General features: G+C 45.1%; 1 protein-coding gene across 1 annotated transcript in view; it reads left to right on the plus strand.

The window, feature by feature from the left end:
- The first annotated feature begins 9508 nt into the window (after nucleotides 1–9508).
- mindy4b (MINDY family member 4B) overlaps nucleotides 9509–12695 on the plus strand; it is a 48630-nt gene continuing 45443 nt past the window's right edge. The window contains exons 1-2 of the mRNA XM_067994605.1: nucleotides 9509–9618; nucleotides 11894–11921. Of these exons, the coding sequence (XP_067850706.1) occupies nucleotides 9509–9618; nucleotides 11894–11921 (138 nt within the window). The remainder of the gene's footprint in view (nucleotides 9619–11893; nucleotides 11922–12695) is intronic.

Below are 12695 nucleotides of genomic sequence, written 5' to 3' on the forward strand. Positions count from 1 at the left end.
AAAGGCGAGGTTGAAGAGGCAGGTTTTCAGGAGGCTGTTGAAGATGGAGAGAGCTGAAGCAAGGTGGGGGGGGGGGGGTGTGGGGGCTTCAGAGAACAGAGCCTGATGGCAGAGTAGAGGGAGAGGGGGAGCGTTAGTTCTGATGAGGAATGGGATGAGAACGCAAGCTGGGATGTAGGGCTGGAATAGGTAGGACGGAGCAAGGTCGTAAAGGGAATTTGTAGGTAAGGATTTTGAAATCAAACCAAGTGATTCCTATCTAGTGAATATTTTCCACCTCTAGATTTTCAGTTTGACTCAGTGCTTCATCATTCACTCATCCCTACCTTAGGTTTTAGGGCCCATTTACACAATCCTTAAATCAGGCCAATTCACACCCACTTTAAGATAATCTAAGCTCCTCAACTAAAGATCAGCTCAGGCCTTGCACTCCACCTGCTGGCCAGTTCAGGTAAATTCCGCTTCAGATGTCAGAAATGTCAACAAAAAAAAAAGATAAATGGGTAGAAATTGCTCGGATCGGCCAACCAACAGTACTCGCCGGTCCATGGATTTATACTAACCAACAAACTTACCGCAGTCTTTTCTTCGGCCACTTCCTCGAACAGGAATCGGAGAAGAGCCCAGCGTCAGTTCAGGTTGAAGCTAAGACCCTGGGAGAAGCGAGAGAATCGATTTCTCCCCTCGACCAATCAGATCGCAGAATTTTGACAGCTGCGTTCACTGTCTCTGCAGGCTTCCAACGTTAAATCAGGAAGTGAAAAGCACAACATTTTAAACCAACGTCAAAACAGTTATAGACAGCAGAAAAAGAGAGGGTAAGAAATAATTGAATTAAATAAAAGAGATAAGGGAAAAATATTTTAAAAATGTAACTTTTTAATTAAAAATTTTTTTATGACCAGAAGCTATTAAAATAAGGAGTAAATGAGATGTCACATTTTTAGAAGTTAATTTTTAGTTGTTTCGCAATCATTAAAACATAACTTAGTCCAGACCTGTATTTTTAAGCGTACCTGTTTGGTGGCGTAATTAGTTACTTTCCAGCTGGGCAGATAAGCAAGTTTGCAGTTTTTCAATGATTTCTCTGATTGCAGCGTGCGATGGCCCTTTAATTCGAAGCTGTCATATCGCCGGCGAACCACTAGGAGCAAGTTCCGGATTCCTGCGTTTCACTGCACATGTGCGAACGCGGGAACTTGTTCCTCCATTTTGCCACTAACAACGGAGAGCGCTGTTGAGCTCCTCTGTTATTTCGGGAGCAGTTTCTGCCTCAATAGCCTGATAAATGGTGCCCTATTCTTGGGTTTCCAGATGTTTCTGGGAGAATTTAATCCTGCTGGTTTACCCATCGTATTGTGGTTTTTAGTCTGTGGGCAAAATGACTAATTTTCTCCCAGTGACTAATTTTCTCCCAATCGTTGGGCCAGGCAAGTAAAAGAGAATAGGACTAATTCTCTAAATCAGTTACGAACTGCTTTTGTGAGAAAGTTAACCACCTGAACTAGCTCTGGGAAGACGAAACTAACAGACTACTCAGCAAATTCCTGCAGATTTGGGTGTTATGGAGATGGCAATAGATGATATTTGAAGAACTTAGTATAAAACTGTATAACAAGATGGTTTGGGCAATGATACTGGGCAGTTGTGGCTTTCCCTTTTAAGAAATGGTATTGTTATGCCACTCCTCAAAAGGGCATCTGTAGTTGGTACCTGGCACATCAGCCTACTTGCTGCATTGATGGTATCGCTACTAATTCCCCACTGGTATTTCATCCCCCTTCCGCTTATATCGAAACTACAGCACAGAAACAGGCCATTCAGCCCAATTGGACTATGCCAGCTCTTATGCTCCACACGAGCCTCCTCCCTCCCTACTTCATCTAACCCTATCAGCATATCCTTCTATTCCTTTTTTCCCCCATGTGCTTATGTAGTTTCCCCTTAAATGCATCTATGCTATTTGCTTCAACTACTCCTTGTGGCATTCCACGTTCTTACCACCCTTTAGGTAAAGAAGTTTTTCCTGAATTCCCTATTGGATTTATTAGTGAGAGTTTTATATCTATGATCTCTACTTTTGGACTCCCCCACAAGTGGAAACATCTTCTCTACGTCTACCCTATCGAACCCTTTCATTATCTTAAAGACCTCAATCAGGTCACCCCTCAGTCTTCTCTTTTCTAGAGAAAAGAGCCCCAGCCTATTCAGCCTTTCCTCGTAAGGATATCCTCTCAGTTCTGGTATCATCCTTGTGAATCTTTTTTGCACCCTCCCTAATGCATCTTTATCCTTTCTATAATATGGAGACCAGAACTGTGCACAGTACTCCAAGTGTGATCTAACCAAGGTTCTATACAAATTTAACATAACTTCTCTGCTTTTCAGTTCTATCCCTCTAGAAATGAATTCCAGTGCTTGATTTGCCTTTTTAATGGCCTTAATAACCTGGGTTGCTACTTTTAGTGATTTGTGTATATGTACCCCTGGATCCCATTGTTCCTCTATCCCATTTGGACTCTTGTTATCCAAGCAGTATGTGGCCTCCTTATTCTTCCTACCAAAATGCACCACCTCACACTTATCAATATTGAAATTCATTTGTCAATTACACGCCCATTCTGCAAATTTATTAATGTCCTCTTGCATTTTGACGCATTCTACCTTTGTTGTTATGGTGCCATGGCTTTGCTATCCTGGTCATTGAGCTGCATGCCGAGACCTTTTCTCAGGGCAAAGTTATTGAAATCAATGAGATGAAGATTGAATGGGTCCGCCAATGGATCGGCGATCCAATCTGACAGATCACAGCTCGGGGTGACGGTGGAAATTACCCCCACATTTCTACAGTCTCAAAAGGTCAAACTGCACAACATTCAGTCCCACCACTATTACGTTCTATTCTATTAGGTGTCAGCCATTGCTCAGTTGGTAGCACGCTCGCCTCTGAGTCAGAAGGTTGTGGTTTCAAGCCTCATTCCAGAGACTTGAGCACAAAAATCTAGGCCTTGCACTTCAGTGCAGTACTGAAGGAGTACTGCACTGTCGGAGGTGCCGTCTTTCGGATGAGACATTGAACCAAAACCCTGTCTGCCCTCTCAGGTGGACGTAAAAGATCCCATGGCACTATTTCGAAGAAGAGCAGAGGAATTCTCCCCTATAGCCCTGGCCAATATTTACCCCTCAACCAAACATCACAAAAACAGATTGTCTGGTCATTGTCACATTGCTGTTTGTGGGATCTCGCTGTGCACAAATTGGCTGCCACATTTAACTACATTACAACAGTGACCACCCTTCAAAAATATCTCGTTGGCTGTAAAGTGCTTTGTGACATCCTGAGGTCGTGAAAGGTGCTATATAAATGCAAATTTTTCTTTTTCTTCCTTATTCAAAGCATGGCCCATGGAGAACATTGTATTGTTTGAAAATCTCATATTATTTAAGATTTGGGGAAGTTGGTCGAGGGCAGGAGAACCATATGGTGCAGACACAAGAATAACTGCTTTAGCTGGGAGTCTACCTGAAATTGGGAAAAGAATCAGAATGTGAGCGGAGGGAGCGTCCGATAAAAGACGGGATTTCAGAGCGCTGAGAGGAGCCGAGCCGAGCGGAGCGGAGGGAGCGTCCGATAAAAGGCGGGATTTCAGAGCGCTGAGAGGAGCCGAGCCGAGCCGAGCGGAGGGAGCGTCCGATAAAAGGCGGGATTTCAGAGCGCTGAGAACAGCTGAGAGGAGCCGAGCCGAGCGGAGGGAGCGTCCGATAAAAGGCGGGATTTCAGAGCGCTGAGAGGAGCCGAGCCGAGCGGAGGGAGCGTCCGATAAAAGGCGGGATTTCAGAGCGCTGAGAGGAGCCGAGCCGAGCGGAGGGAGCGTCCGATAAAAGGCAGGATTTCAGAGCGCTGAGAACAGCTGAGAGGAGCCGAGCCGAGCGGAGGGAGCGTCCGATAAAAGGCGGGATTTCAGAGCGCTGAGAGGAGCCGAGCGGAGGGAGCGTCCGATAAAAGGCGGGATTTCAGAGCGCTGAGAACAGCTGAGAGGAGCCGAGCGGAGCGGAGGGAGCGTCCGATAAAAGGCGGGATTTCAGAGCGCTGAGAACAGCTGAGAGGAGCCGAGCGGAGCTGCGACCGAGTTCGAAGTGACGTCAGGAATCAGATCGGGACGCGACACAGGGGAGGCACCTGATTGGTGAGTAGGTTCAGGTGAGTATTTCTCCTTATCTACAGTAACTGAAGTAAAAAGAAAGGGAAGGTCTGCAGGTCTTATAGGAAGTAGCGTTTAATTTTTAGTGAATCAAGGTCCCTAGTGTAGTTAACATTCTCTAAATTGAGAACAATTTAAAGGAGTAAACTCCTTAAAGGGAGTGGTAAGTAGTTTTTCTTTCCTTTTTTTTTCTCTTGACACTGTAGTTGTTCTTAAGCTAATTTAAGGGTTAAGTCATGGCAGGAGATCCCAGCGCCATGTCATGTTCCTCTTGTGAGATGTGGGAATTCAGGGCTCCTTCCTGTATCCCTGATTCCTTCACCTGCGGGAAGTGTGTCCAGCTGCAGCTATTGTTTGACCGCTTGACGGCTCTGGAGCTGCGGATGGACTCACTTTGGAGCATCCGCGATGCTGAGAAAGTCGTGGATAGCACGTTCAGTGAGTTGGTCACACCGCAGATAAAAATTACTGAGGGAGATAGTGAATGGGTGACCAACAGACAGAGGAAGAGTAGGAAGGCAGTGCAGGGGTCCCCTGCGGTCATCTCCCTCCAAAACAGGTATACCGTTTTGGATACTGTTGGCGGAGATGGCTCACCAGGGGAAGGTGGCAGTGGCCAGGTTCATGGCACCGTGGCTGGCTCTGCTGCACAGGAGGGCAGGAAAAAGAGTGGCAGAGCTATAGTGATAGGGGACTCGATTGTAAGGGGAATAGACAGGCGTTTCTGCGGACGCAACCGAGACTCCAGGATGGTATGTTGCCTCCCTGGTGCAAGGGTCAAGGATGTCTCGGAGCGGCTGCAGGACATTCTGGAGGGGGAGGGTGAACAGCCAGTTGTCGTGGTGCATATAGGCACCAACGATATAGGTAAAAAACAGGATGAGGTCCTACAAGCTGAATTTAGGGAGTTAGGAGTTAAACTAAAGAGTAGGACCTCAAAGGTAGTAATCTCAGGATTGCTACCAGTGCCACGGGTTAGTCAGAGTAGGAATGACAGGATAGCTAAGATGAATACGTGGCTTGAGAGATGGTGCAAGAGGGAGGGATTCAAATTCCTGGGCCATTGGAACCGGTTCTGGGGGAGGTGGGACCAGTACAAATTGGACGGTCTGCATCTGGGCAGGACTGGAACCAATGTCCTAGGGGGAGTGTTTGCTAGTGCAGTTGGGGAGGGTTTAAACTAATGTGGCAGGGGGATGGGAACCGATGCAGGAAGTCAGTGGGAAATAAAGTGGTGACAGAAACAAAAGGCAGTAAGGGAGAGTGTACAGAACATGACCGGACAGATGGTCTGAGAAAGCAGGGCAAAGACCAAGGGAAGACTAGATTAAACTGCATTTATTTCAATGCAAGAAGTCTGATGGGCAAGGCAGATGAACTCAGGGCATGGATGGGTACATGGGACTGGGATGTTATAGCTATTACTGAAACATGGCTCAGGGAGGGGCAGGACTGGCAGCTCAATGTTCCAGGGTACAGATGCTATAGGAAAGATAGAGCAGGAGGTAAGAGAGGAGGGGGAGTTGCGTTCTTGATTAGGGAGAACATCACGGCAGTAGTGAGAGGGGATATATCCGAGGGTTCGCCCACTGAGTCCATATGGGTAGAACTGAAAAATAAGAAGGGAGAGATCACTTTGATAGGATTGTACTACAGACCCCCAAATAGTCAACGGGAAATTGAGGAGCAAATATGTAAGGAGATTACAGACAGCTGCAAGAAAAATAGGGTGGTAATAGTAGGGGACTTTAACTTTCCCAACATTGACTGGGACAGCCATAGCATTAGGGGCTTGGATGGAGAGAAATTTGTTGAGTGTATTCAGGAGGAATTTCTCATTCAGTATGTGGATGGCCCGACTAGAGAGGGGGCAAAACTTGACCTCCTCTTGGGAAATAAGGAAGGGCAGGTGACAGAAGTGTTAGTGAGGGATCACTTTGGGACCAGTGATCATAATTCCATTAGTTTTAAGATAGCTATGGAGAAGGATAGGTCTGGCCCAAAAGTTAAAATTCTAAATTGGGGAAAGGCCAATTTTGATGGTATTAGACAGGAACTTTCAGAAGTTGATTGGGAGAGTCTGTTGGCAGGCAAAGGGACGTCTGGTAAGTGGGAGGCTTTCAAAAGTGTGTTAACCAGGGTTCAGTGTAAGCACATTCCTTATAAAGTGAAGGGCAAGGCTGGTAGAAGTAGGGAACCTTGGATGACTCGGGAGATTGAGGCACTAGTCAAAAATAAGAAGGAGGCATATGACATGCATAGGCAGCTGGGATCAAGTGGATCCCTTGAAGAGTATAGAGATTGCCGGAGTAGAGTTAAGAGAGAAATCAGGAGGGCAAAAAGGGGATATGAGATTGCTTTGGCAGATCAGGCAAAGGTGAATCCAAAGAGCTTCTACAAATACATAAAGGGCAAAAGGGTAACAAGGGAGAGAGTAGGGCCTCTTAAGGATCAACAAGGTCATCTATGTGCGGAACCACAAGAGATGGGTGAGATCCTGAATGAATATTTCACATCGGTATTTACGGTTGAGAAAGGCATGGATGTTAGGGAACTTGGGGAAATAAATAGTGATGTCTTGAGGAGTGTACATATTACAGAGAGGGAGGTGCTGGAAGTCTTAACGCGCATCAAGGTAGATAAATCTCCGGGACCTGATGAAATGTATCCCAGGACGTTATGGGAGGTTAGGGAGGAAATTGCGGGTCCCCTAGCAGAGATATTTGAATCATCCACCGCTACAGGTGAGGTGCCTGAAGATTGGAGGGTAGCAAATGTTGTGCCTTTGTTTAAGAAGGGCGGCAGGGAAAAGCCTGGGAACTACAGACCAGTGAGCCTGACATCTGTAGTGGGTAAGTTGTTAGAGGGTATTCTGAGGGACAGAATCTACAGGCATTTGGAGAGGCAGGGACTAATTAGGAACAGTCAGCATGGTTTTGTGAGAGGAAAATCATGTCTCACGAATTTGATTGAGTTTTTTGAAGGGGTAACCAAGAAGATAGATGAGGGCTGTGCAGTAGACGTGGTCTACATGGACTTCAGCAAAGCATTTGACAAGGTACCGCATGGTAGGTTGTTACATAAGGTTAAATCTCATGGGATCCAAGGTGAGGTAGCCAATTGGATACAAAATTGGCTTGACGACAGAAGACAGAGGGTGGTTGTCGAGGGTTGTTTTTCAAACTGGATGCCTGTGTCCAGCGGTGTGCCTCAGGGATCGGTGCTGGGTCCGCTGTTATTTGTTATTTATATTAATGATTTGGATGAGAATTTAGGAGGCATGGTTAGTAAGTTTGCAGATGACACCAAGATTGGTGGCATTGTGGACAGTGAAGAAGGTTATCTAGGATTGCAACGGGATCTTGATAAATTGGGCCAGTGGGCCGATGAATGGCAGATGGAGTTTAATTTAGATAAATGTGAGGTGATGCATTTTGGTAGATCGAATCGGGCCAGGACCTACTCCGTTAATGGTAGGGCGTTGGGGAGAGTTATAGAACAAAGAGATCTAGGAGTACAGATTCATAGCTCCTTGAAAGTGGAGTCACAGGTGGATAGGGTGGTGAAGAAGGCATTCAGCATGCTTGGTTTCATTGGTCAGAACATTGAATGCAGGAGTTGGGATGTCTTGTTGAAGTTGTACAGGGCATTGGTGAGGCCACACTTGGAGTACTGTGTACAGTTCTGGTCACCCTATTATAGAAAGGATATTATTAAACTAGAAAGAGTGCAGAAAAGATTTACTAGGATGCTACCGGGACTTGATGGTTTGACTTACAGGGAGAGGTTAGACAGACTGGGACTTTATTCCCTGGAGAGTAGGAGGTTAAGGGGTGATCTTATAGAAGTCTATAAAATAATGAGGGGCATAGATAAGGTCGATAGTCAAAATCTTTTCCCAAAGGTAGGGGAGTCTATAACGAGGGGGCACAGATTTAAGGTGAGAGGGGAGAGATACAAAAGGATCCAGAGGGGCAATTTTTTCACTCAAAGGGTGGTGAGTGTCTGGAACGAGCTGCCAGAGGCAGTAGTAGAGGCGGGTACAATTTTGTCTTTTAAAAAGCATTTGGACAGTTACATGGGGAAGATGGGTATCGAGGGATATGGGCCAAGTGCAGGCAATTGGGACTAGCTTAGTGGTATAAACTGGGCGACATGGACATGTTGGGCCGAAGGGCCTGTTTCCATGTTGTAACTTCTATGATTCTATGATTCTATGAATTCCAGCTCCAGATTCATTGATTTGATTTGTTTACTCCCTGTTCTACATTGTGTATCCCTGTCGTCCCAAATCCCCTCACTTCGAACTCATCAAGAACATATTCCCAGGTCTCTGCTTGCCATGAGGTGCATGGGAATGGTATAGGTCGATGCAGCTCCTGGGAATAGAGTTTATTGTTTTAAAAAGCCAAAGGAATAATTGTTAAGAACAGGGGTTAGAAATAAGTTTTGGAGTAATGCGCCAAGAGAAGATGGTTTGTTTTTCCATTGCTGCAAACCAAACAGTTTTGCTTCTTTCTTTCGGCCAGCTGCTGTGTCAATAAAACAAAACAAGGAGAGGAGATTTCCTCCTGTCGCTATCTGTTGGTGACTTCATCAACATAGAAGCACGATGTCGTCAATATCTAGCGAATTGGTGAATACCTTCTAAATAAACGTGTTTCCGATTTTGCCAGAAATATGCATCAGTGGAAATTTTTCTCCTTATTTATTCTTTTACCTGACCCAACATCTTATTTTGTTACAGTTTCTTTTTCTTATCAGACATCATTTGGGCGAATGCTTTTCTGCTCATTTCCCAGCCCGCCATCCTCCCCCGCCTCCCCCAATACTCTCCTTTTTTCTTCCATCCTTCCATTCCCGATAGCAATGGTTCATGCTCGGGTACAATTTTCTAAAAACTCTCCAATTGGATATTTTACCTGGGAAACACAATGAGAAGGTAACTGTAACATTCTTTTAAATGACTCATTGCTTGAACGCAATAAATTATTTATCTGCATGAGACCAGATACATCTTTGTGAATGAAAAATCTGTGCCTTTCCCTTTACTATTCATTTAGTGATGGCAGGAGAGAGGAGTAATTTTCTGACGTGTAGTGAATTATTTAGAGTAATATGATAGAGTGACTGAACTCCAAGGCCCATCTTGATGTCAGTTTGAGGTTTACACTTCAGCCGATCACTGATAATGTCATGTTAAATGAACGGTCAGGCAGACTGGCATCAGAACAATTCTTGGGAGCTGCAAGAACCTGGATCTTTTTTATTGAGAGCAGTACTGACTCAGTATGTGTAATTCACAGATGGACAAGGAACTGGGCAATCATGACCACTTCAGTGAACGAGATTTAGATGAGATCACCAGCAAGATCAGTGACCTGGGCAAATGGAGAGATATCTTCAGCCAACAAGGGTAAAGCAACTTTTTCTTTTCTCTTTCACAACTGTTTATCTCCAGTTTCTGGGAAAGCTCTGTCACCTCTGAAGTACCCCAAGGCCCTTGTCTTCTCTTCATTTGTATGTTGCCGCTCAGTAACAATTGCCCTTAGATAGGGGGTTAATGTATGAGAATAACACCCAACTCTACCTCTCTGCCAACACCTTGAACTCCATAACCACCTCTGTGTTGTCAGAACATCCTGTGTTGGATGAGCAAAAACTTCCTCCAATTGAACATTTTGAAGACCAAACCCATTTTATTCGGCTCTTGCCAAAACCTCCTTACCCTGGCCCACGATTCCTTCCTCCTCCATTGGTTGTTCACTCAAGCTGAACCAACAGCGCACAACTTTGGTGCACCTCTGAACCCCAACCCCATATCCAATCCATTGCCAAGACCATTTACCTGCACCACCATAACATTACCTGCCTCTCTCCTTACCTCACCACAACCTCCCCTCCCCACCAGTGGATCTCTTACCCACACTTTTGTTAGTTCCAGCCTTGGTCTTCATCAAATCCCTCGTCTCTGGCTTCCAAAGTTCTACCCTTTATAAATTTCAATTTGTCCAAAACTTCATTGCTCATATCCTGTCCTGTGCTAAATACCATTTTTCTGTCCTTGCCAGTTTCCATTGGTTTCCTTTCCACCAACACAATGAATTCAACATATTCATCCTTATTTACAAGTCCCTCAATTGCCTTGCCCCAGCTTACCTCTGTCCCCCGACTCGCGCTTCCTGTGCGTGCCCTCATCTCCCCTCCCCCTCCGCCCATTCCACGATCAGTGGCAGAGCCTTCAGCTGTCTCAGCCCTACTCTCTGGAACTCCCTTCCTAAAACTCTCTGCTTCTCTACTTCTCTCCCACCATTAAAAGCCTCCTCAAGATCTATCTTTTCGACCACCTTTCCGGTCATCCCCTCTAACTCTTCCACTGCTGTGTGGTGTGCGTTTCTCCTCTGTGAATTGCCTTGCAATGTTTACTGTGTGAAAAGATGCTGCAGCAAGTTTCATTGTTGAAATTAGGTTATTAGTGCTGTCTGAGGAAAATACCATCCATCTCAGTGAATTGAAGATATGTCATAGGCAATAATGAAATATGATAAATATCCACATTTAATAACTCTTAATGCTCTTTGAAGCCTGTCTGTCCGAGGCTTGATTACTGCTCCTATATCTGGGAGGTTTTTCCAGCACTGATCTTGAACTCCTGGATAGGATACAAGAAGTGACCCTTCTCTCAACTCCAGCCTCCATTACAACTCATTTTGTCTTTATCAATATTATGGTCATTGTTCCTCTGAACTTTCCCTTTGTGTTGTTTTGAAACACCAAATGCAGCATCCAGCGAGATATTCCTCATAGACGCCTGACTCGGGGGAGCCTGGAGAAAACTCCTCCCCCGCTGTTACATTGGGATTGCGAAACTCCTCCAATTTGAAATGATTGCCTTTGTTTAAGTCAGGGAGAGCACGCTATCCCCCACTTCCTTCACCCCACCTTTGGCGGCCGTGCCTTCAGCTGCCTAGGCCCTAAGCTCTGGAATTCTCTCCCTAAACCTCTTCGCCTCTCCACCTCTCTCTCCTCCTTTAAGAACCTCCTAAAAACCTATATCTTTGACCAAGCTTTTGGTCACCCGTCCTAATGTCTCCTTCTTTAGCTCGGTGTCAGTTTTTGTCTGATTACACTCTTGTGAAGCACCTTGGGACATGTCACTACATTAAAGCCGCTACATAAATGCAAGTTGTTATTGTGGTAATTTGCATTAACACAACTGATATACTGTCATTATGATGATGGACAGTTTCTGCAATATTCACACGATCACAAGGTAACAGAAGCTTGGCTCATTTGGTAGCATTATTGTGCTGATTTAGAAGGCTGATATTTAAGTGCAACACTGAGGAAGTGTGGCATTGATATGAGCGATGATTGTCAGATGAGACATTAAACCAAGGCCGTGGGTGGATGTAAAAGATCCCATGGCACTATTTGCAGAAGAGCGGGGAGTTCTGATCCATCTGCCAGGTGGAATGTGTGAGACAGGCATCTGTTGACTCACTCGATGATTTTGCATACTTTTAAAAAACATTTTCTTCTTCTGAGGCCTGTCTTTGGTTCTGCTCTCTGCTTCCTGCAGCCAACCCGATACCGAGAGACGGGGAGCACTTCGTATGGGGGAAATCACTGAAAGAAAGCTCCAGCTTTTGATTCCAAATTGTAATATTTGCTCTGTTTTTGATTTGCAGATTACAGTTCAAGGACACTGCTGTGAAGGTAAGTGATTTAAGCAGACTGAACTTTCTGAGCATCGTATCACATCCACCTTAAAGCCATCGGTCATTTTATCGCTGTGAATATTTTCGTTCTGATGGAAAATATATTTTTTTATATACACATTCTGACGCTTGCCTTTTGCTCTGCATCTAATGTACAATTATCCTCCTAAACCACAGCAGGGCAAAATCTAATTTCTCAATCCTTGTTGTTCAGATCAATAAGAAACCCCAGGTCACCCTGCAGGAGTGGGGTAGAATATCTAGTTCTCATTCCCCTGGGCAAGGGCTGGAGTAGTGATGCTCCGAGGTGCATTTGTGCCTCGCTTTGGCTTTGCTTGTGGTCTTTGGTGGGCTTGCTGCTTCATGTGCCTCTGGGTTCCCGTTCAAGGCCTGCCCAGCTCTGGGATATTGACTGCTGCTGTTTCCACCCTGTTTCTTGCACTAAAACAAAAGGAGGTAAAGGAACATTAGTTGGACGCAATTAAGCAAGTGCATATTAACATAGAACTATTGGCCTTATAGTTTTTATTTTGTCCCTTCTCTTGCTGTGCAGAAGTCTTCACTTGGTAACCGCCCAGAATGGTGTGTTTGAAACAATGAGCTCTCTACCTGAGCAATCACAAGTGCAGACTCATGTTCCATTGATATGCAAACAATTTTACAACACCAAGTTATAGTCCAGCAATTTTATTTTAAATTCACAAGCTTTCGGAGACTTCCTCCTCAGGAAGGAGGAAGTCTCCGAAAGCTTGTGAATTTAAAATAAAATTGC

The sequence above is a fragment of the Heptranchias perlo genome, chromosome 13, assembly GCF_035084215.1.
Source record: "Heptranchias perlo isolate sHepPer1 chromosome 13, sHepPer1.hap1, whole genome shotgun sequence".
Classification (NCBI taxonomy): Eukaryota; Metazoa; Chordata; class Chondrichthyes; order Hexanchiformes; family Hexanchidae; genus Heptranchias; species Heptranchias perlo.